General features: G+C 46.0%; 1 protein-coding gene across 4 annotated transcripts in view; it reads right to left on the reverse strand.

Moving 5' to 3' along the window:
* Positions 1–1,679: 1,679 nt before the first annotated feature.
* The window catches only part of LOC144721236 (uncharacterized), a 218,190-nt gene continuing 198,182 nt past the window's right edge, over positions 1,680–21,687 (reverse strand). For all 4 annotated transcript variants that reach the window (XM_078598690.1, XM_078598691.1, XM_078598688.1 and 1 more), the window contains one exon: positions 1,680–6,576. In XM_078598690.1, coding sequence (XP_078454816.1) covers positions 6,493–6,576 — 84 coding nt within the window. In that variant the 3' untranslated portion in view covers positions 1,680–6,492. The remainder of the gene's footprint in view (positions 6,577–21,687) is intronic.

Here is a 21,687-nt window from a genome sequence, read left to right on the forward strand (position 1 = left end):
TGCTCCCCCGCCTTGAGACCAGCATGGTGAAGTATGGTCAAATCCGGGGCAGGGTGCGATATTGATGGATGGGCTGTACGTGTGCCATTAAGAGTTACGTCACCAAATCATAAGGCGTCTCTTCTGGAAATCCAACAAAACACCAAACCTCACATCACATTAATATATCTGAGGGATACTTCAGAAGACGCCCCTATGGGGTTCTCTACACCATGGCCCGCAGATTTATTTGCCGAATGCCATTAATTTGATATTGTTTTAACCGCCTCTCTTATATACATTACACACATACAATTACAATACTGAAGCTGTGTGCCAGTCTGCATTTTATACAGTATGTACATGCTGTATTTATAGTATGCGCAAGCGTTGTATATGCTAATATGTACCGCACACAAATGCACACGCACGCACGCGCACACACACAGAAATACATTACGTTGTATATTTCAGAAAACGGTACAACATTGTCCGGTGCGTTAATCCCAGTACCATGCACGACCAGATCTGTGGCATACCTGCAAAGCGATGCTCCGTCGCTCTTAAATGCGACGCGAACGCCAATTCCGTCCTCCCGCACCGCGGGGAACAGGGCGAATTCCTGCACATCACCAACTTCTTTCGCAGCAACCCACCCGCCAATTACGCCCCACCGCTAAGCCCTGCAAACACAGTGATCGCGACGCGGCACCTGCACGTGGGTGCCTTCTGCGGAGTGCGCGGAATGCGAGATGCTGGCGCGTTGTCCCCGAAGCGGAGAACGGCGCCGTCGTGCAGAAATTTGCCACCGCACGACCAAGGGCAGAGCGGTCGAGGTGCCTCGTATTACGGATCACCCCCTTTTCCTGCAATCCTCTGAATCATGTGTGTTCATATAAAGTGTGGGGCTCGGTGAAATCCAAAACGATTTGTTTGCAATGAGGACCTGTTAAATAGAACGTTAAATATTTCCCCCCCATTGCTTGCCCGGATCTGAAATCTATTGCAGACTCCGAATAAATTAGTTTGTTAATGAACACGTTTGTTCTTGACTTGAACCTCAGTTTTGAGACTGTGCGTAACTTACTGTGGTAAGGCACCAGAGCGAGCCGCCCCTACAGATCACGCGACACACACACACCAATGTCCACCACCAAACCCTGCTCAATGCCAGTGGTGACAACCACAAGGTCACCACCCTCCCCGACATTACTCTTTGTTGAAGTACAGGTGAAGTATGGCTCTCAGCGCAAAGACAAAGATCCCCCGTATAGCCTGAACAGACCGTTGAAGGAAGTGCTGTTACCGAGCACCTTTGAAGGCCGGCAAGGCACACGAGGGGGTGGGTGGCCAACACCACGCCCGGCCGCCTTTTGTCTCCAGAGTAGCTATGTTTACACATCGCAACAGGAACTCATTTGAGGCTGAGTGGGCCTAGGGAAGGCCCAGGACTGGTTCAGATGATCACCGGTGGTGGCCACGAGCGGGAATCGAACTCGGGTCGTCGGGTTCGTAGCGCAGCGCGCTAACCGTGCCAACACTGCCGCTATCAACACAGAGACCAGTGTTTGACAAACAGTGCTTGAAGATTCGATTTTTCTTTTTCACAGGACTGGGTGAACAAAGTGAGATTTAATGCATTTCAGTCCATCTCTTAGAATGGCACAGCTTGTCCTCGTGACGTGCATCAGAGTGAAAAGTAGGCTCCAAGGTCATATTGTATTTCCAGAAACCATTGACACTCGCTCCCCGGCAGCTTCATAACCACTTTCAGCGCGTCAAATGTACGACTTTCCCTGTCAGTGGGGGGTGTGAGTACAAACGCCAGGATAGAAATGACTTTGAAACACGTTAACCTGTACTGAAGCAACTTGCGGTGGATTTATGGGAACACTATGGCCCAGTTAAGAGTGTGGGTCCAGAGGAAATATGGATCAGAAACAAAAGGGGTTAGCGAGAAAGAGGATAAAAAAACTCACAAGTGTCGCAGTAACTCTACAGACACCTCCGATTAGCATGGTTGGCTACGTACGGTGCGAAAGGTCAACATACAGGGCTATGCCTTTCAACATCCTTCTTTGTAATTCTTACATTCCCCCCACCTTACCAGCTCCAACGACATTGTTAATTAATTCAATATCAGTTGCACGTGAATGCCATCTTGAGGTCAAGGGTGAACGCAATCTGGGAGTTGAAGTTAAAAGACCGGCTGGCAATGAGGTTTATGGGAAAGTAAATTGACGAAAAGCACATTTCTTTTCCCCTTCAACGTTTCTGCATACGAAAGGCCGATGCACAAATGTAGAAGGACAGGGCAACTGCCGTTGGAATTTTCACACACTTGATTTTGTGACCGATTTTCAACGTCACGTGTTTTTGATGACTCCACTTTTGGAACACGTCTATGATCAAATGCGTGTAAAAGGTAAAAGTGCAGCCCTGGAAATATCTTGCTCACGCCACCGCTAAGTGGAAGGGCCTCCACGAGAGGGAGTTCTTGAGGAGCCCCTCTGGAAGATATATTAGCCTGCTATATGCTGGCCAGTACCTACACTTTACCCCACCAAACGCGACATTGTCGAGCAACTCACTGTGGTGTACCCATTAATGCTGACGGATGAATAGAGATGCGGGCATGCAGGGAAATGAAGAAACCTGCCCATTGTTTCAACTGCCACGCTCGGAGATTGAATCGGTGACCTCTGGATTGCAAAATCCAGTGTGCAAACCACTGCATTACGACAGCGTCCCCGACAATTGTGTAACCTTGAGAAACGTCTGCATTCGAACAGCCGCAGTGTAACACCTGCGACACCCACAGGAAAATCACGATCAAGGTACAAATGGAGGAACCATTGAGCCGTTTCTCACAAGTTTCCTCAACCACACGCAACCGGGAACGGCTCTCAAGTGCAGCCCAATGAATGGCTTAGAAAGCCCGTGTAATCAAGCACGTTCTCATGTCAAACTTTACATGCCTCGTTCATTGAGTCATAGGGGCTTGATTCCCAGGACTTTTTTCACCTGATTTTGGGACAAAAAGTGCCACTTTTCCCTTAGAAAAAGGGGCCGCTTTTTTGCCCACTATTTGACAAAAAAAAAGGCGGTCTTTCACCAACATGGAAATCGAGCCCCACATACTGTAGCCTGCATTTAAGTTCAACAGAATGTGGTCACTGAAAGGCGGTCGTTTTAATTAAAAAAGAGGCTTAGATCCACCCGCTTTAGCAAAACACTCGAGGCCCTTTCTATTGAATCACAAATAGCCGTCCCTTACAAAGGCTGACAATACCCAGAATGCTCCTCTTTTAAGTGATGACCTATGGTAAATTCAGTTGCTCCCGCATATCGATTCCACATTTTAGATGCAATATCAAAGCGGCTATTCCATTTGGCGTCCTTAAAAAAATATTGACCAAATTATGCACACCCACCCCCCCGCCGCCAAGCAAGACTATCAAATCCATGAGCACATCCAAGAGAGAAGGCAGCGGGGCTTTGTAGAATTCGTACAATCGCTTAGTATATGTAATGATATGCAGCAAAAACACCCTCCAATGGCCACATTGGATGGATAAAAACATGCTAACCACAACGCTTTGTGAGCCAATGTTAAGCAGTCCATATTTGATGCAAATGAAAGCAACCTTAGAAAATCCATCAAGAGAAACATTAACAGAATATAGGCCACATTTAAATATGCTAGTTTTTTTTCCAGTGCCCCTAATCTGTATATGATTTTTTATGCACAAATAAATGTTTTCGTGAATCTTGTGTAACATACATAGATATAATAAGTGTATGGTTTATTGTGTTTTTAAATAACTCATTCACAGTAGTTTTTACCAGTGGATTGAATTTAAATGATCATTCGTATCACTGTATTCATATCCAATAATATATCCTTTGCAACATGGATGGTCAGTTGCTCGGCAAAAAAATAAAATGGCAAGCAGTATGTGAATGCACTTCCCTGACCTCAATAAGAATTAACTTCAAACTGTGCCTTAAGGGTGCTAGAGAACAAATCATGACTGCTTTTTCATCACAGGGCAATAACTTTATTTCCTTGGGCTGCAAAATGTAATAATTCCTCCCACCCTCTGATTAAGACATCACATCACAAACTCGGTAAGCGTTCTTAAGGCCGGAGGAAAAACTTTGCTACTATACCCCATCAAAAGCAATTGCTATGTAACACATCAACGGTAGTTTGAGGAGCTAAGCATGAAAATCAGGCCTCAGGTGAAGAACAGGTCTGTCGAGAAGACAGTCTGAATGACACCTGAGGACGGCTGCTTGCGTTGTGGCCGAAACGTCGTGAGAATTATTTTATTATGTTTTATTTTTATTATGTTATTATTTCCATTCTACGTGACTTTACCGAAAGAACCAAGAAGATGAATCCCTGCAGTCACGAAAGCTTTAAATCGAAAAGTAAATAAATCCTTCGCTTAGAACGGGGTTTCATGAACTCGATTTCTCTAAACCCCCCACGGTGCGTCTTTCCAACTTTACCAATCCAGTAATCATTGGGCCTTTTGGCGTCATCTGGTCCAACCCACGTGAGACTAGGCTCTAAGGAAAGCTGTCTCGGGTGTGGACCAATCAACTTCAAGGACAGTGCATACATTATCAGAGTTATGTTTTTTGTTTGCATTATGACTGCAGGTATTGTGGTCTATGCAAACATGACTCCTTGTAAAAAAGGTGTCAGTTTTGTTGCCAGATAGAAGGGTAAAAAATCAATTATCATTGGGCCTTTGTTGGGCCAACGGTTCCAACCGCATGCCAACATTTGCCCAAATTTCATGTTTACTGGGAATCTACCTCCATTCAGAGAGACGGCTATCGTTTCAACGTGCACATGACTGTTGCTTGCTATACATGTCCTGCTGCGTGCTGTACAGCATTGATCCAAACTAAGTTGGAGATATTGTTTACGTGTGTGTGTGTGTGACCCATATGATGTACGCAGCACCGATTGAAATTAATCAGTGCTCTCCATAACCATGAGCGACAAGTTAAGCAATCATCTGGTGCAGGCACCATGCAATGACTTCATTTGTATTCGATGGAGGTAAAGTGGTAAATTTGCAGACATATTTTGTGGCGAGTCGGGAGAAATGGTATATGGGAAATCCTACAATGGGGATTTAAATAATTACTCTCGCAGGAGACTAATCAACAGTGGGCCAAAGCCATTTAAAACATTCGATATGCATGCGCCATACGACACCATCTCAGCTTCTCTCCAACCCCCGGCAAACTTGCAATCCGAACACAATTCAATGCATTTCAGCTTCGACAACGTGCGGCGTATCTGACAAGAGGAGCCAGGGTCACCGGGTAACGGTGAGAGACATTTGCAGAGAAGGGCTCTGCTGTACACAGCTGCCCTCGCAATGCCATTATTTGAACTGTTTTTCCAGCGATTTACCAACCACCACTGCTGCTTTGAGCGCGAGATTTTCCAATGCAAAGCCATTGCTTATATATAATATTCGTGCACACAAATGCCCATTAGCCTTAAATGTTATAAAAGTGTATATTTTTATTAATTTTATTTAAATAGCATTCAGAAAATTTGAATCATTCCACCGACGTATTGTACGATGCAACGAAACTCGGTGAATGATGAACAACAAATCGGTAAAGTTTGTACAAAATTGTTTGTGCTTTTGCCGTACAAGTTGACCTTCGATGCCAGCAAGCTGGAGGGTTTCAGAACGTCAAAGCCCTCGATGCCAATGTCGATGCTTCCCCCCCCCCCCCCCCGTTACCGTCTGTAGTGCTCCATTAGAACCCTCATGTGATCAGTTGTAACATTAAGTGCAGCAGGGCTAACCAAAGCTCACCTCGGATATCATCCCGGTGCCCGAAATCTGCAGCGGCACTGCAGCACACGGGTAACTTGAATGGGTCCGACATACACACATACACGTACACCTGCACCACGTATTGGCACTGCGGGGCAAGCAACGCAATTTGTGTTGCCCTCTGCGACTCACAACACATCCCATCGTCCTTAGCATATGTACATCTGTTCACCAATGGCACTAGGTCAGTCCAATAAACACACGTACACACACACTCACGCACAAGTGTAACAATGCAGCCATCAAAGCCACACATATAATGGCATAAATATGACGGGGCTGTGAAGGAAGCACATCTTCTGATATGACCGTCAGTGATGCTCTTCCAGAGGCCCAGTGTTCAGGATGATTGCCCAGAGCTTTTCTATTGACATCCACAGGTTGTCCCCTCCATCACTATCGTACACTCATCCCTATCTCCGATCCCACGAACCTCGATCCACAAAGGCTACAAAAGGGGACTCGCCACCACCTCCTGCTCGACCACCACCAGCTCCCACGTGATCCTCCAGGTATCGGCGTGCGATCCGTAGAAAGATCCTCGCGAGGAAAGTGGCGACAATGGGGCAAACCGTGCAGATCAGCCCAAGCGCCTGGGATGCTCTTTGTGCGAGCGAGGGAGCCCCGAACACCATCACTCCATGGTTGGGTAGAGGACGGACACCGCGATTCCAACCACCATGGCCATCAGAGGCAGCCAACCGGCCCAGGCCTTCTGCTGCAAAACAGAGAGAGGGGGGGGGTCGAGGTTGACACAGAGACACCGCTGAGCATAGGCATGGCACTAATGTTTAGAATAGATTTCAAGTGCTTGCAAAAAAAAGAGTGCCTTTAAAAAAGGGCAAAACATACGAGGCAGTTGAGGTCTTTTTAATTGTAAAGGGGTCCTATTTTCCAAAATATATAAGATGAATTAACGTGAGACTTGGGCAAATATTGGCTGCTCCGGGGCTTAAGTCGCCGGAGAAGTTTCACTACTTACCATCATCTCAAAGTTGCGTGGGTCAGTTAAAACTTTGACCTTGTATAATATAAATACTAAATGTGATAAGACATCCAATGAACAAAAATTAATTCTGAAACAAAAAGCAACGTAATTACGCGTGGGATGTTTAAATCGCGCCAACAAAAACTAAATCCGATTTGTGTATGCGTTCATATTTATTTTGAGTGAGAGCTCGCGACTGAACGGAAAGGCAACTTAAAATCAAGAAACAAAACGCCGAAACAATGAATTCACGTGGGTGTCGACCACCTCCGGATATCGGTTCAGTCCATTTTAGTTACGTACTGAGATTGCAGGTCACCGTCGAAAGGACGGCAATGTTGACTTTAAATGACACGTGCAAGTCAGCAGACACCACATTTGATTTTCGTGATGTAAAAACAAGAAGAACTTGCAATAAAACTTGTAACAAAAAAAAATAGTACATTATAACGAAGCGGAAAAAACTAATTTACAGCCCTTTCTCAACCCATTGTTGGATGCGCGTCCCCCCGTAACGTTCCGCTGATGGGAGTCGTTTGACCATACTTCACCACGCCGGTCAGTGTGGGTTTGTGCAGCGAGGGCCAAAGGCAGATTCGGACACGAGTCACCACCAATGCGAGGCACGGCCAGGGACCATACTCAGGTAGCCGGGTTTCGAAGCGTAGTGCGCTAACCATTGTGCACTATTTTGGCGTGGAGCAGTGGCGTAGCGTATGTATGTTCAACTTATTTCCCACCGCGCGCAGCCAACCGTGATAATCGGAGGTGCAAAATCGCACCTCGCACAGTGGTTAGCGGAGGGTGTTTCTATAGAGTGCACCACTTTATATAGCAAACAAAGAATTACACACAGTCATCAATAACACTGCGGCCGTGTAAGAATACATTAATAAGAGATGACGTTTTGGGCAATGGCTCTACTTCATTGAACATAAACATTGTTTAAAATGTGTGGATATACAGGACTAGCCCCAGGATACCTTTACAAAAGATCACGCCATTTAGTTCACATTGTAAAGAAGATAATTTTATACAGGTGTTAATTTTGGAGCTTTCGTGACGGAATTATTCTTTGGTATAAAGATAAAATAATAAATTAAATAATAGCATGCAATTATTTAATTTATTATTTTATCTTTATACGTGACTTTACCGAAAGAACCAAATAATTTATACAGGTGATCTTTAGAAGCCATTGTTAGAGGCAGCCATGAAATAACCAGTTACCGCTCGGCCAGGCGCTGCTTTAAGGTTTATTGTTTGCACGACATTCGCTTTGAATTAAAATCTCATTCCCACATTTCATTCCACTCGTCCGTCCGTCGCTCGGTGGGTCTGGGTTCCTGAGCACGGCTCCTCCCTGCTGTTGACTCAGCTTTGGAAAAGCAAGGCCCCCCGTGACCTCCTCCTCCTCCTCCTCATGGGAGGAGGAGGAGGAGCAGCCAAGACGCTGCTTTCAGCAGCCCTCGCCACAAGTGGCGAGACTTTGAAGAAGGTTCAGGACATTTATTTATTTTGTTGCACTCTCCGCCGTGCCACATGCAAGGCCGGTAAAGTTCGCGATCTATAACACAATGGAGAGTTGAGCGAGCGTTGCGAACGCTCACATGGCTCCGTTCATTGTACGAGCATGCACTTTGTGATCCAGGGACAAGGAGGTGGGGTTGGCGGATCATGAGAACGTCACTGATGGCAGTACAGCAAGTAGGTCGTCAATCTGTGCGAATCTGAGAGTGGTCTTCCCTTGTAAGCGTGGCACTTTGGTTTCCTCTGGCATTCAAAAATACTCGATGAGGAATGACACAAACATCACTAGCCGGACAGGTTTTAAAAAAAAAATTGTTTTAAGCCTTAGTAAGTCGAGTCTGTGTTAAAATATTTACATTTAATTAACTTTTCTACTATTTACTCAGCGCCACATGTAGATTACCAAAAAAATGATGGAAAAACGTGCACGCACACACGTTTACACACACAAAGAATATATATAATCCCACAGGAGCTTTTGAGGCAAGTGCTGTTAGCAAGCAGCTATGAAGGCCGGCACGGCATACGAGGGGGGGGGGGGGGCAGCACACCGCACTAGGTACTCATTTTATGCAGAGGCGACCTAGGGGAGGCCCAGGACTGGTCCAGATATTCGTCACTGGCGTTGGCCTTGAGCCGGAACCCAGGTACATAGTGCATGGCACTAAACTCCCATTCCCCACACGCACGTTCACACGCACACAGACGCGTGCGCGCAGATACACACACGCACGTTCACACGCACACAGACGCATGCGCGCAGATACACACACACACACACACGTTCACACGCACACAGACGCATGCGCGCAGATACACACACACACACGTTCACACGCACACAGACGCGTACGCAGATACACACACACACGTTCACACGCACACAGACGCGTGCGCGCAGATACACACACGCACGTTGACACGCACACAGACGCGTGCGCGCAGATACACACACGCACGTTCACACGCACACAGACGCGTGTAAACAGCCCCCCCCCCATTCTGACCGTGTTTTATGATGAACATGAATAGCGTGGCATCGATTCCAAGCGCTCCGATAAAGGCAGCATGGAATAGCGACTGGTTCACCCGATTACTTACAGCGACTGTGGCCCGAGAGGCAGCGTGCCGCTTCAGGAATTGGCAAACCTCCGAGCGGCGGATAACATCCGAGACCCAACCACAGTGTCTGCTGCACGTGGCTCCGAATGTTCGCTGTTCATCATTAGGTTGGCACCAACACAGTACTGAAAATAAATAATTAGCGGTGCCCAGCTCCGTGCGGTGGAAATCCCCTAGTTCATAATCTAGGCTGCAAAAGTGCATCATCGCCTAACGCGACAATCGCCTTGTACATTTCAATGCCCCTTCTGGACAGTGTTCATAAAGCTCCTCATTTGGTGTTTCACCACTTGCAGCATTTCATTTTAACTGCGCGGCCACGAACAAAAATATAAATTAACGGTTGCGTCACGTAGAAATTAACTTTTATTGCGCACGAGCAGTCGAACCCGTTCTTCGCACAGAAATTCATAGTTTAGTCCGAGCTTTAAGTTTATTCAACGAATATAGATGATGACGTTGCATGGTCCTTTGCGTTACCCGAAAAACAACGCGTGGAGGTGACCACGGAGCTAAGCGCCACCTAAAATCTCCCGGCACGCTGTTAACAGCTGTCGGACTACGGCGCGCGAAGAGCCGTATGGTAGGGGTAAGCATTGCAGACCGCTTAACTGAGGTGTGCTGCATGGTCATCCCCCCCCCCCCCCCCAAAATACAAAAGTAAATTTAGATACTTTTCATATTGTGCTCGTCCGGGACTTAGATTCTTGTCTTGGATTAATTTCATATTCCCCGGTATTTCACTGAAAACCCCAGAAAAAAAACGTGATGCTTGCGAGAAAGAAAAAAGCCGAAACAAATCAATTCAACTAAATCGGATGTTTTTCACTCAAGGAAATGCAACCTTTAACCCCACTTATACGTAAGGTCGATTGTTGCAACTCGGGAAGGGAATGACGTGGCGAGCTGAAAATAGTTGCAAAGAACAGAAGCTGTGCAAATGTCATGACGTCAGAGCTCAGAGCTCAGCGTTGGAGAGTTTTTGCTGCGGGTTGACGCCACACACTTCATGGTCATTCCCCCCCCCCCCCCAAGAATACAAAAGTCTATTTTATACTCTTTACATTGTGTACAATATGGGAGCTACCCACACGCCAAATTTCAAGTTTGTGGCATGTTGGGAAGTATGCTAAATCTTTCGGTAAAGTCACGTAGAAGGGAAATAAAACATAATAAAATAATTCTCACGACGTTTCGGCCACAACGCAAGCAGCCGTCCTCAAGTGAAGACCAGGTCTGTTGGGGAGACAGCGTCCCTTCTACGTGACTTTACCGAAAGAACCAAGAAGATGAATCCCTGCAGTCACGAAAGCTTTAAATCGAAATTTAAGTATGCTAAACATTTCGTATAGACACACACATCCCCAAATTTCCCTTTTATTATTGCGCGTATAAGCCGAGCATAACGTGTTGTATGCACATGCATGTTGAACTTCTATCGCACCGCACGTGCATGTTTACGGCAGTGAGAGAATGTGTCCGTAAATAGTCGCTGGCTATTGTAACATCGTCCCTGTGCGCAGTATTACCCGAGCGATGATTCAAGAACCCCAAATCGCCAGCCGGACTATTCTGCCAGCGCTGCCAAACGGACGTCTTCTTCCTGCTGCGTCTGCTTGTGCACAGCTGCGAGTGGCAAACCTCGCTTGTGCGTGCGACCTCATTTCATCACTCAACGTCTCCATGGTGGTCATCCCCCACCCCCCCCCCCGCCACCTCCAGAGACAGCAGAGAGGAGCTCATTAATACAAGCGTTGGAATGGGCATCTTTTAAGAAAATGTGCTTTTATCGGTACAGTAAATGCACCGTGGGTATTTTGCACAACGTGGTTGCTCATAAAGTAAAGGCATTTCAAAGCCGGTAGGGAAACGAGTAAATTAATTCTAGATTTGAAGCTTTCGTGACTGCAAGGATTCATATTCTAAGGTTTTCGGTAAAGTCACGTATGTAAAAAATTGAAATTTAAATTAATAAAAGTAAAATAAAATTGTTTTTCTCTTACTTGATACAGCTATCGTGCTGTGACGGTTCCACCTGAAGACGGAAGCTTGTGTTGCCTCCGAAACGTCGTGATTTTTATTTTATTTTACATTTAGTAATTTGTATTTTTATTTTTTACCTACGTGACTTTACCGAAAACCTTAGAATATGAGTAAATGAATGCTCACAGGCAATGAAAAAAAATAATAAACTAAGTTTTTTCGTAGCCGATACAATGATCCACATTTTATCTGTGCCATCCGAGTTCATTACCCGACGACGCTCAAAGCACATTGAGCGAACCATCGGACGTTTTATGTTAAACTCAGTCGTGAAAAGTCTTAAGCCACCGGTGAGGAACCTTTATTGGTCAGACTGTTATTAATATAAGGTGACGCGGATGAATACCACCTTTGGTTAAAGGGGACCATTTCGGTATAAAACTCACGTGGCCTAACCCAAAAACAAATATACATGATGAGAATAACTAATGTAAGTTGTTATCTTATCTTTAACATGAAAGCCAAGCCCCATGCACCCTTTTCAGAATGAAGGCCCTTCCACGACCAACAGTGACTCTTCCCTGCAGCAGCTGCGATGCAATCAATCAATGTTCTTTGTTTAAGTAGGTGATAGCCCACTCGCCACCCTCATTATCAATCAATCCACCAATGAATCAATCAAGCCGGCGCCTTGTGCAAGCAAATCACTTTTTCAAGGAGTACTATGCAAGCCAAATGGTGAGCATAAGAGAGTGCGTGGAGGCTTCGAGCAAACATTCTCTGCTTAGTTTATAGACTTTGTTGAGCTCGAGTTCGACTTCAGGACAATGGGGGTGAAGCTTTTGAACAACACTGGGGTATAGTGTACACTCCATTCTCGCAGGGAAGTCCGAGCGAGTCTCAAGACTAACATCCACGAGGGTATTGCTTGCCATGTTTGAACACTTCCTTTTGTTGAGAATTTTGAGATGTCGGCATATACCACTGTGCCATGTATATATATATGAAATCCACTATCCGTGTCCACACGGATAGGATTACAACCGACTTTATGTACTGCATACTCAGGCACATTGCTGTCACACATCAACATTATTGCCGCACAATCCACGAACCCTGCCTCTACGTCGCTGGATTAGAGGCGCCCATGTCCCCATAGTTAGTTGCCAAACCCTCTTCATCCCCGATGTGACACAAGGCCCGCAATGAGTTCCCTCCACCTCGTCCCGTCCTTGGCAACGTGTTGAGCCTCGGCCCAAGAGAGGTTTGATCGCTGCTGCCGGTTCGACCGTCACGGTCTTGTGCCACATGGTCTTCCATCTCCCAGGTTTCCTTTTTGCCCTGGTGGTGTCCACCTTGGGACAATTTTTGGTCGACGGTCCCTGGTCCATCCTGAGTATTATGTCGGAGCCATCCGAGTCGTCGTCGCTTGATGTCTTGTTTGATATCAGGACAACCGGTCTTCTTGCACAGTTCGGTGTTGTGGATTTTGGTTGGCCATGAGATGCAGCAGATGCAGCAGATTCTCCAGAGGCATCTGTCATGTCCCCATACCCAGTGACTAACAACAACACCAACAATGAAAATAAAGTATAGAGAAGGGAAAACCAACTAATATTCATCTTCCTCATATAAGCAAACACATCTCTGACAAATACACAAGGCAAACCCAATTAGTAAATGCACTGAAACGAGTGCTACGCGTAGGATTGGATATCGATCAGAAGGGGAGACCTCTAGCTGAGAAACCAGAGCGGAATGTAAAATATACGAGCCCAAGGGAATGGATCGAAACAGCAGCACCTCTACCACCCGGCGACCGAGGAACTCGCGATTGGAGGCTGTTTAACCCTCAACGCTGCCTCTGCGAACAATCATCACTCCCAATCCAATATCGTCGCACGGGCGCCCACCGTACCGATTCCTCATCGGAAAGGCGACTGCCCCTCCCCATTGCGGCCGTTGTCACGTTCGCCAAATTCCCGCTGCCAGCTTCGAGAGCCGGTTGCGAGAAGGCCCTGCGTGGTCTCTGTCGGTGAAAGCCAAGTGGCGGGTTACTAACCCACTGGGGACCCGGCACAGGAATCATTTTTGGTGGGTCGCCCTTTCGGTTTGAAAAGTGGTGAGATGACAGAAGAGATAGAGGCAAGCGATGGAGATCTCGCAAATTGAGATAAATACAAAGATAGAGCCGTGGGGGAGATCAGAGAATTTTATTCTGTTCTTGCGTATGATGGCAATATGTTTAGGAGCTAAATGCCAATGTTGGCATCTGCTAGCCACGAGGGGGCTTCAGGAGAGATTGTGTAATTTTGATACTCCTCTGCTGAAGGAGCGCAAACTCCAGTGGTTTATGACGTAGTCCCGTAGCTTGGGTTGCATGGCCAATCACACTGTGGCTTGTCTTTCATGTTTCATTCATGAAGGAGATGTGCACGTGAGTCTGTTGGTGTATCTTAAGGTATGTGAAAGACGGGAGATGCGATGTCAAAGCCAGGAGATGGGATGTTTGGGTCTCGAACGGGGTGTTTATTCTGGCCTTCCGCTGTGTTTCACTCTGTTTGCCAGCGTTCTTCCGGATCTGGGCAAGATTCTAGGATTGTGGCAGCAGCGTGATCCCAGAAGGGGAAGCGGAACTTGAGTCGGCAGCGAGGAACATTGCTGAGGTCCTGGTTGATGATGGGTAGGTGGCTGTCGTTGGCACGAAAACATGTAAACTCCCTTGCAGTTTGCACGTCTCTGCGCATATTTGGTGGCAGAATGTTCAGCAGAACAGGGCGCCAGGGGATTGGTATCGGTTTCAGTGTTCTGGGTTATGATGCACGTTGCGTTATAAATGTGCATCTACCAGTTTTGTGTACGAGCTCCCGGGCGAGGCTGGAGCACAATGACTCTCTCTGCCACTGAGTAGATCAGTGAGAGGGCAGAAGTTCGCAGCACATCAGATGAGGTGCACCGGGGCATTCCTGCAAGTTACTGTAGCAGGGCCATTATGTATTTGGTCTTTTCACAAATGTTTTAGGCGAGGATTGAAAGTCAGGCTTTTATCCATGATAACCCCGAGACATCTTGCAGTGGGGTCATAGTGCACTGTGCTACCACAGAAGGACACATCTCGGGTGGCATCTGCTGCATGATTATTAAGTGGGAAGCAATCTTGATTTAAAGCTTTCGTGACTGCAGGAATCCATACTCTTCGGTTCTTTCAGTAAAGTCACGTGGGTAGAAAATAAAATAAATCACGACGTTTCGGGCGCAACACAAGCGTCCATCATGGTTTCCCACCTGATGATGGATGCTTGTGTTGCGCCCGAAACGTCGTGATTTATTTTATTTTATACCTACGTGACTTTACCGAAAGAACCAAAGAAGTGGGAAGCACTTGTGGTGATTTTGGAAGGATTTGGTCGGAGTCTCCATTGACAGAAATATGCTTCCAATAAAGTTAGATCAGCAGAGTATTTGCAATGTTACAGTTAGATCAGCAGAGTATTGGCAATGTTCTCAAGGTTTGTGCCCTGGGCTAAATGGACATAAATACGAAAGCCAGATGAGAAAAGAGAGACACAGACGAGAGTGGAGTAGTGAAATGTGAGAGACGTAGACGGGAGAAAATGATGAGACAAGAGCGATACGGACAAGATACGGATAAGAGAGAGAGATTAATTCGCGTTTTAATGTTGATTATAATTTCAATTTACGTTGATATTTGGTGCACCCCACCCCCCCCCCCCCCTTTTTTGCCATGAATCCAGGGCCCCTTGATTTGTCTGGGGTCCGAAGAGTTTGCGTCGTTTGTTGATGTCCAGTGCCATCACTGGCAAGGGCATCCAACAATGGGGCCCATGTGGAAGCAGGCACGAATAATAACTCGACATCAGCGGAGGCTGAGGAATGCAGAGCTGGTGGGGGGAGAGAGCGAGAGAGAGCGAGAGAGAGCTCAGAGCACGAAGAGTCAGAAGAGTCAGACGGAGCCGACCAGCGCAAGCCTCCAGTGCCAGGAACACAAGCGGAAAGGCTGTGTAATTAATGGGTGGAAAAACGATGAGGGCACCCACATGATGAATGGAAACTTGTCTAAGTGAGTGAGAAAGTGAGAGAGAGAGAGAAAAAGAAGAGAAGCTTGTCGGGGAGAAGCTGCACGACGACGCGTCCGCGACGCCAAGCAGAGAAAGCGCAGGGATGCACACGCTGACCTCCCGCGCTTTACGGGCAGCTCGCGAATCAGACTCCTCGTAAATCACCGCGGTGGCCATTCCCCCTGTTCGCGGCCGGGCAAAGGTCCGCCCGTGTTAGCATGGTGGCATAATAAAGAATGCATTGCACTATTGTGGTGGTGGCGGTGATGACAACATCTTCTTGGTTCTTTCGGTAAAGTCACGTAGAATGGAAATAATAAATAATAATAATAAAATCATAAAAATAAAACATAATAAATTATTATAATAAATTATAATGTTTTATTTATTTATTTCCATTCTACGTGACTTTACCGAAAGAACCAAGAAGATGAATCCCTGCAGTCACGAAAGCTTTAAATGATGACAACAATTTCATTGAAGGCCGAAGGTTTCAAGATGACTCCCCAAATCGTAACGTGTTTATTTAAGTACAGCCACAAAGGCTTAGCAGAGTGGCCCACTGGAGGGGCTCTCTTTCCACCAGCAGTGGCAAAGAGCAAGTAATTGCAGGGGCTGCACCTTTATCAGCCACACAGTGATTGCTGCAAACAATATCAACACTCAAGGACAGCCCATGCGTAATTAAGACATTGAACAAGCCATTGACACTGGAAACCCAGTGACCCATGAACTATTAGTAAGACACAACTTAAAACAAACCGTTTCTTAAAACACGTTTCTTTTTCTTCAAACGTATGTTGATTTAGACAATGACTTAGGCTCAGCGGTGCAATGGCGTAATAAATATAATCACAACAGTCCACAAGTTAACTTGTTTTAAGTATGTTTACGTTATCGTCTTGATTACAACATAAACTTTCCACGTGTTCAATTATATTGTAATAGGGTTCATTTCTTTATTTATGTTTGAAACTAAACGTCTTGCATTTTTGTAGATCCTAAGTGTTATCCATTCATGTAAATGCATTTTTACGTTTATTGATTCCAAAAGTTGCAAAATAAAGACGCAAAATCAATAAGCAGACAGTGTCTCCTTCCCATATACGTTTGCCTACGTAAACAACACAATAATAATATCAGTATGTATTACACAACAAACCATCAGACCGCACCAGTGCAGCAGCATTGTTGCGAGCCAGTTTCTATATCGACAGTCTCATCAGCAACCAGTCTTGCTTGAATCATTTACTGCTGGTAAAGTGCCCATCTTATAGGCAAGGACCACACTTTACGATATGGGATCTTAATTCAACGTTAAATTGCATAATGATGCAAAAATTATATTTAGTTGTGTGCTATATAAAAGTCAAGTCACGTATTATTTTTTTATCTCAGTGACTTTACCGAAAGACCCAAAGAGTATGAATTCCTGCAGTCACGAAAGCTTTACATCAAGATTATATGAAGGTGTTTGGTGACGGTGACCAATATTATTGTAGTGGATTCAACTGAGTGGTAGACGTACTCTTTGGAGGCAACACATTTATTGATACCAACACAAAGTGGTAACTGCCCCTTTACCAGATAACAACCTATGGTGGTGGACCACCCGGCTAACTGCACTAGTTACAACATAATTAGCTATGTAACCACCAGGCTAGCTACACTAATTACACGAGGAGTAGCTACAACGGACTGGACCCCGGCTTGGGTCCAGGTCCACGTGTTGGCAACTCTGTAGGACGTAGGACGTCGAACGTAGATCTTCATGATGACAACAGCAACGCTGAACCTTGGTCCCTCTGGGGGACCCGGCTTATATCCTCACTGGTCGTGGCTGGCTTCACCCTTGGCCACGACCACCTTCTCGAATCCTCTAGCAGGATCTCGCCCCGACACGTGACCACCCCCAGCCCCCACTTGGGGCCCGTGTAGACTTTACCCGTCACGTGCCTTCTAGGGTCAACCATAGTGCCATGGCCTACATTAGCCCCCATTCATGGCCGACACCCTCACACCCCATCCTGTAGGGGTCGGCACTGCACGCCAAGCGTGGTGCCACTCAGCGCTCACCGAGCCTCTCTAGGGCCGGCATTACACAGTGACACCCCCGATGCCACTACATCATTAACAATAAACTACCCTGAACATAAATAGTGTTACTTATTGGTTGCAATGTGTTTATGGACAAACATTTGTTCTGGGCTGTTTCTGTGCCAAACGTAGACATCTCCCTCACATAAGCGAAACAATCACTTCAGTTCTGCGGTTACTCATCCAATTCACTGCAGGCATTTTTACAAGCAGCTGAGAAAGATCGAAGATTTGGAGCAATAAATGAGCTGATTCTACGGATTTTTTTTTTGCCTACTTGTCAAAAACCTCCTTTTTCATATCCTCAATGATGCTCAACATGCCCGTGCGACCCCCCTCCCACACATAGCCCCCCCCCCCGCTCCCCGCCCCCCCCCCTATCGACGATACACGGGCCCCCACCGTGCAAGCCAGGCATGCCTGGACGAGAAGCCTCGTGCACAAGCCGCCGCTCCGTGTGGAATGAGGTTTCACATTGCACCGAGGTGGCACAGGGGGAGGCTGAGTCCTGTGTTAGAAGACCACTCGGTCGGCACCGCTGAGATCCTCAGCCCCCTTGATTAAACGGAACTTCCAAGTGTAGAGCCAGGTATGTTTGTACGACAAACTTCTTTCTCACCGTACGTAGCCAACCGCGCCAATACGAGGTGCGGTGATGCTTTCAACGTTACCACCAATTAGGGGGGACAAGGTAAAGGTGCATCCCCGCAAGTGCTTGCTCAAACCATGGCTGGCAAATGGCCTCCACCGGGGTATTTTGGTTTACTTCTTCATGCCGGCTGGACGTCTTCAAAGGGTTGCGAACATCCACACGCGACCCCGCCGCACACGACCTGCTTGATGAACCGACTGGAGCGCACCCATTAAACGGAGCTTCATAAATATCTCCCACCGTTGTGTCTGCCGTGCCAGGAGATTGCACCAGTGACAGCTGTATTGCAAGTCCAGAAAGCTAACCGTCACACTTAAGCATTGTCCGTGATCACGCGGAATCAATCGGTAATTCAGCCGATCCACGAATGTCCGCCAGCAAGTCAATTTGAACCGAAGTCAGCAAACTGCATTGCACCGCCATGCATCGACATAAAGTTTTTCAGAAAACAAGGATTGGAGGGAAATACTTGGTCAATTGGTCAATGTCCTGAATGACCCACGACCTCACGAAAATAAAATGTTCAACAGCCTTATACTTTACGCTCTCATGTGCACAATTACAGGAGACCGTCGACAAGTAATGGGAAACACCATTGACAAATAGAAATAAAAATGAAGGCCATAGAACCAGAAACAGATTAGCGCTTTGCAGCGTAATGCTTGTAAATTACACTGAGATGATGATGGAGATGAAGTTAATTTGACCCTCGATGAGATTTAAACTCGCAATCAAAACGATTGTGAGCATCACTGTTCTATTGAATTATATCTCAGACAGACGGAACACAAACAGGCCTAAACCATAAGATACCATTGGCTGAATGTTATAATGACCTGAAACATGACCTATGTCTTCTTAAACGGGCGTTTACAGGAATATACAACAAAAACCAAAATAAACAGCTGCTGTTTTGTATACCTGGGTCGTGTGCAATGCAATGTCTGCTATGAATGTGAAACTTCGTTTTGGGACTCGAATACATTCCCGTGCCATAATGTGATTTGAGCAAGGTATGGTGGCACATCCTTACTCTTTTCTCATGAACGAAGCTTTAAAACGTACGTGTCAGATGGCCCAGGGCACACAAGCATTGGTACTTGTCTACAAGAGAGGAGCTATTTGATTTTTGTGGGATTGTACCTCCCTTTAATCTACTGGTCATGAACAATCGGCCTGGCCATTCGCAGCAGTTATTTTTAATGAGCCTCTGTTGTGACCAAGATAAAGACGCCTATGAACTAAACTGAGCAATGGATGATGCCGTCAGAGGAAGCTGCTCTGCTAAGGCTATAACATTTTCCAGTTTACCCTGGGATTCACCAAGCCCCACAGTGCGAAATGTGAGCAGATCCGAGAAGGTTGTGTTGAGAGAATTTACCGTGTGGCAAAGAAATTAGCCCGATGTCTCGGTGTAACCTAAACCAGACGCACAGTGGCGACGTCTTCGTAGTAAAAAATCCGTGTTATGACTTTGTACTTGTCAGCGGCCTCGATAAATGCTGCGCTTTGCAAAAGGTTCCTGGTTTCTGTGGAATTAAATTGCTTCTGAAGAACAAAATATTCATGCATGATATTCTATATGCTGATCATATTTCCATCTGGCTGCTCCCCCGTTTCTTCTTGTACCTAAAGCAAACTACCTGTACACGCCGTGATTGAGCTTTCCAGGAAACTTCACATCGATTGCAAAACTGAAAAAAAATAGAACCCAAAAATAAATATCTTACTGTATAGACATAGAGCCAAGCTGTGTGTCATGAGCTGCCTGACATCAGTTTGACACTTTGCTAATGAGCTATAAAGACTTTATAATCGGAGTCAAGCGTGCCCTAGCAAAGTGACTGTAACATCATTCCCATTAACGTTTAAATGACATAAGTGCAGCTATGTCACTAAAGCTAGCCTGTTTTTTTTAATCCTATTCATGAAGGTCCATAGCCACGTCAGACAACCCACAACATTCAGCTGAAGTTTCTGCAAGCTAAGGGATGTTTCCTTTAGTTGGGCTGCATCTTCCTTTAAACATGTCCACCAGTTGCGGCTTTCCCGGTCTAACAATCTCCTCCATGCGCGTGCGTCTATTGGCGTATGCAGCCGAGCAGCGTAGCGATCTGCACATTCACCGCGGGGCCAGGTGGCATGAACGCCACGGTTTAATTCCCGTGAGCGGCCGGGGTAATTCCCGTCGCGATTGAATCAAGCCCACTGTTTGATGCAACGTCATCGTTACAAACCCCGGCGACGTAAATTTGCAAGAGCAGGCAAAAGTGTGAGCCAATGCCATAAGAAACTAAATAAAAGAGTCAGCGCTCCTGTTAAATTAATGTGGCAAATCACTCATTGTTGTATTCCCTCTTTGTTACCATGTAAGAGCCGCAGCTGTTCTCGTTTGCAATGTACCGTACATGTTTTGAGGTAATTGGTTTTTTACCCTTCTATCTGGCAACAAAACTGACACCTTTTTACAAGGAGTCATGTTTGCATAGACCGCAATACCTGCAGTCATAATACAAACAAAAGACATAACTTTGATAATGTGCACTGTCCTTGAAGTTGATTGGTCCACACCGGAGACAGCTTTCCTTAGAGCCTAGTCTCACATGGCGTCATCTGGTCCAACACCATGTGAGACTAGGCTCTAAGGAAAGCTGTCTCGGGTGTGGACTAATCAACTTCAAGGACAATGCATACATTATCAGAGTTATGTCTTTTGTTTGTATTATGACTGCAGGTATTGTGGTCTATGCAAACATGACGCCTTGTAAAAAAGGTGTCAGTTTTGTTGCCAGATAGAAGGGTAAAAAACCAATTATCATATTTTTACTGGCAAATAAGGTTCCCATAATGTTTTGAGGTAGCTGTGGCGCTGTGGCCTTATGGCCACGAGTTTCCCTGTGCAACAGAGAGAATGATTCTCAATGGGCTGCCAACCGATTCAAGCAGAAGGTTCATGACAATAAGCTATTAGCCTCCAGATTTTATTCAACATTCTCTTTGGTTCTTTCGGTAAAGTCACGTAGGTGACCAAAGAGTATGGAGGTTCCTGCAGTCACGAAAGCTTCAAATCAGGATTTATTAACCATTTATTGGCACGGTTGACTACATAATGGAGCGAAAGAAGTTTAACATATATACAACATATTACCCACCGCACCTGCAATTAATAATACATCTGATCGATAGCAATATAACATGAAATACTGATACAACAAAGCATTGCACTGCTGTCTCAGACCCATGATTAAGCATAGATTCTGCTGCATTTGGCTCCGGTGTGCTTTATCTCTGTCAACGGTAATACAATCCTGCCATATTTGTCCTTCTCCAATCCCACCAGGGTGAGGACGTACCACACACCATCGCTGCGACACTCCA

Source organism: Lampetra planeri, chromosome 11 (genome assembly GCF_965212315.1).
Source record: "Lampetra planeri chromosome 11, kcLamPlan1.2.h2, whole genome shotgun sequence".
Taxonomy (NCBI): domain Eukaryota; kingdom Metazoa; phylum Chordata; class Hyperoartia; order Petromyzontiformes; family Petromyzontidae; genus Lampetra; species Lampetra planeri.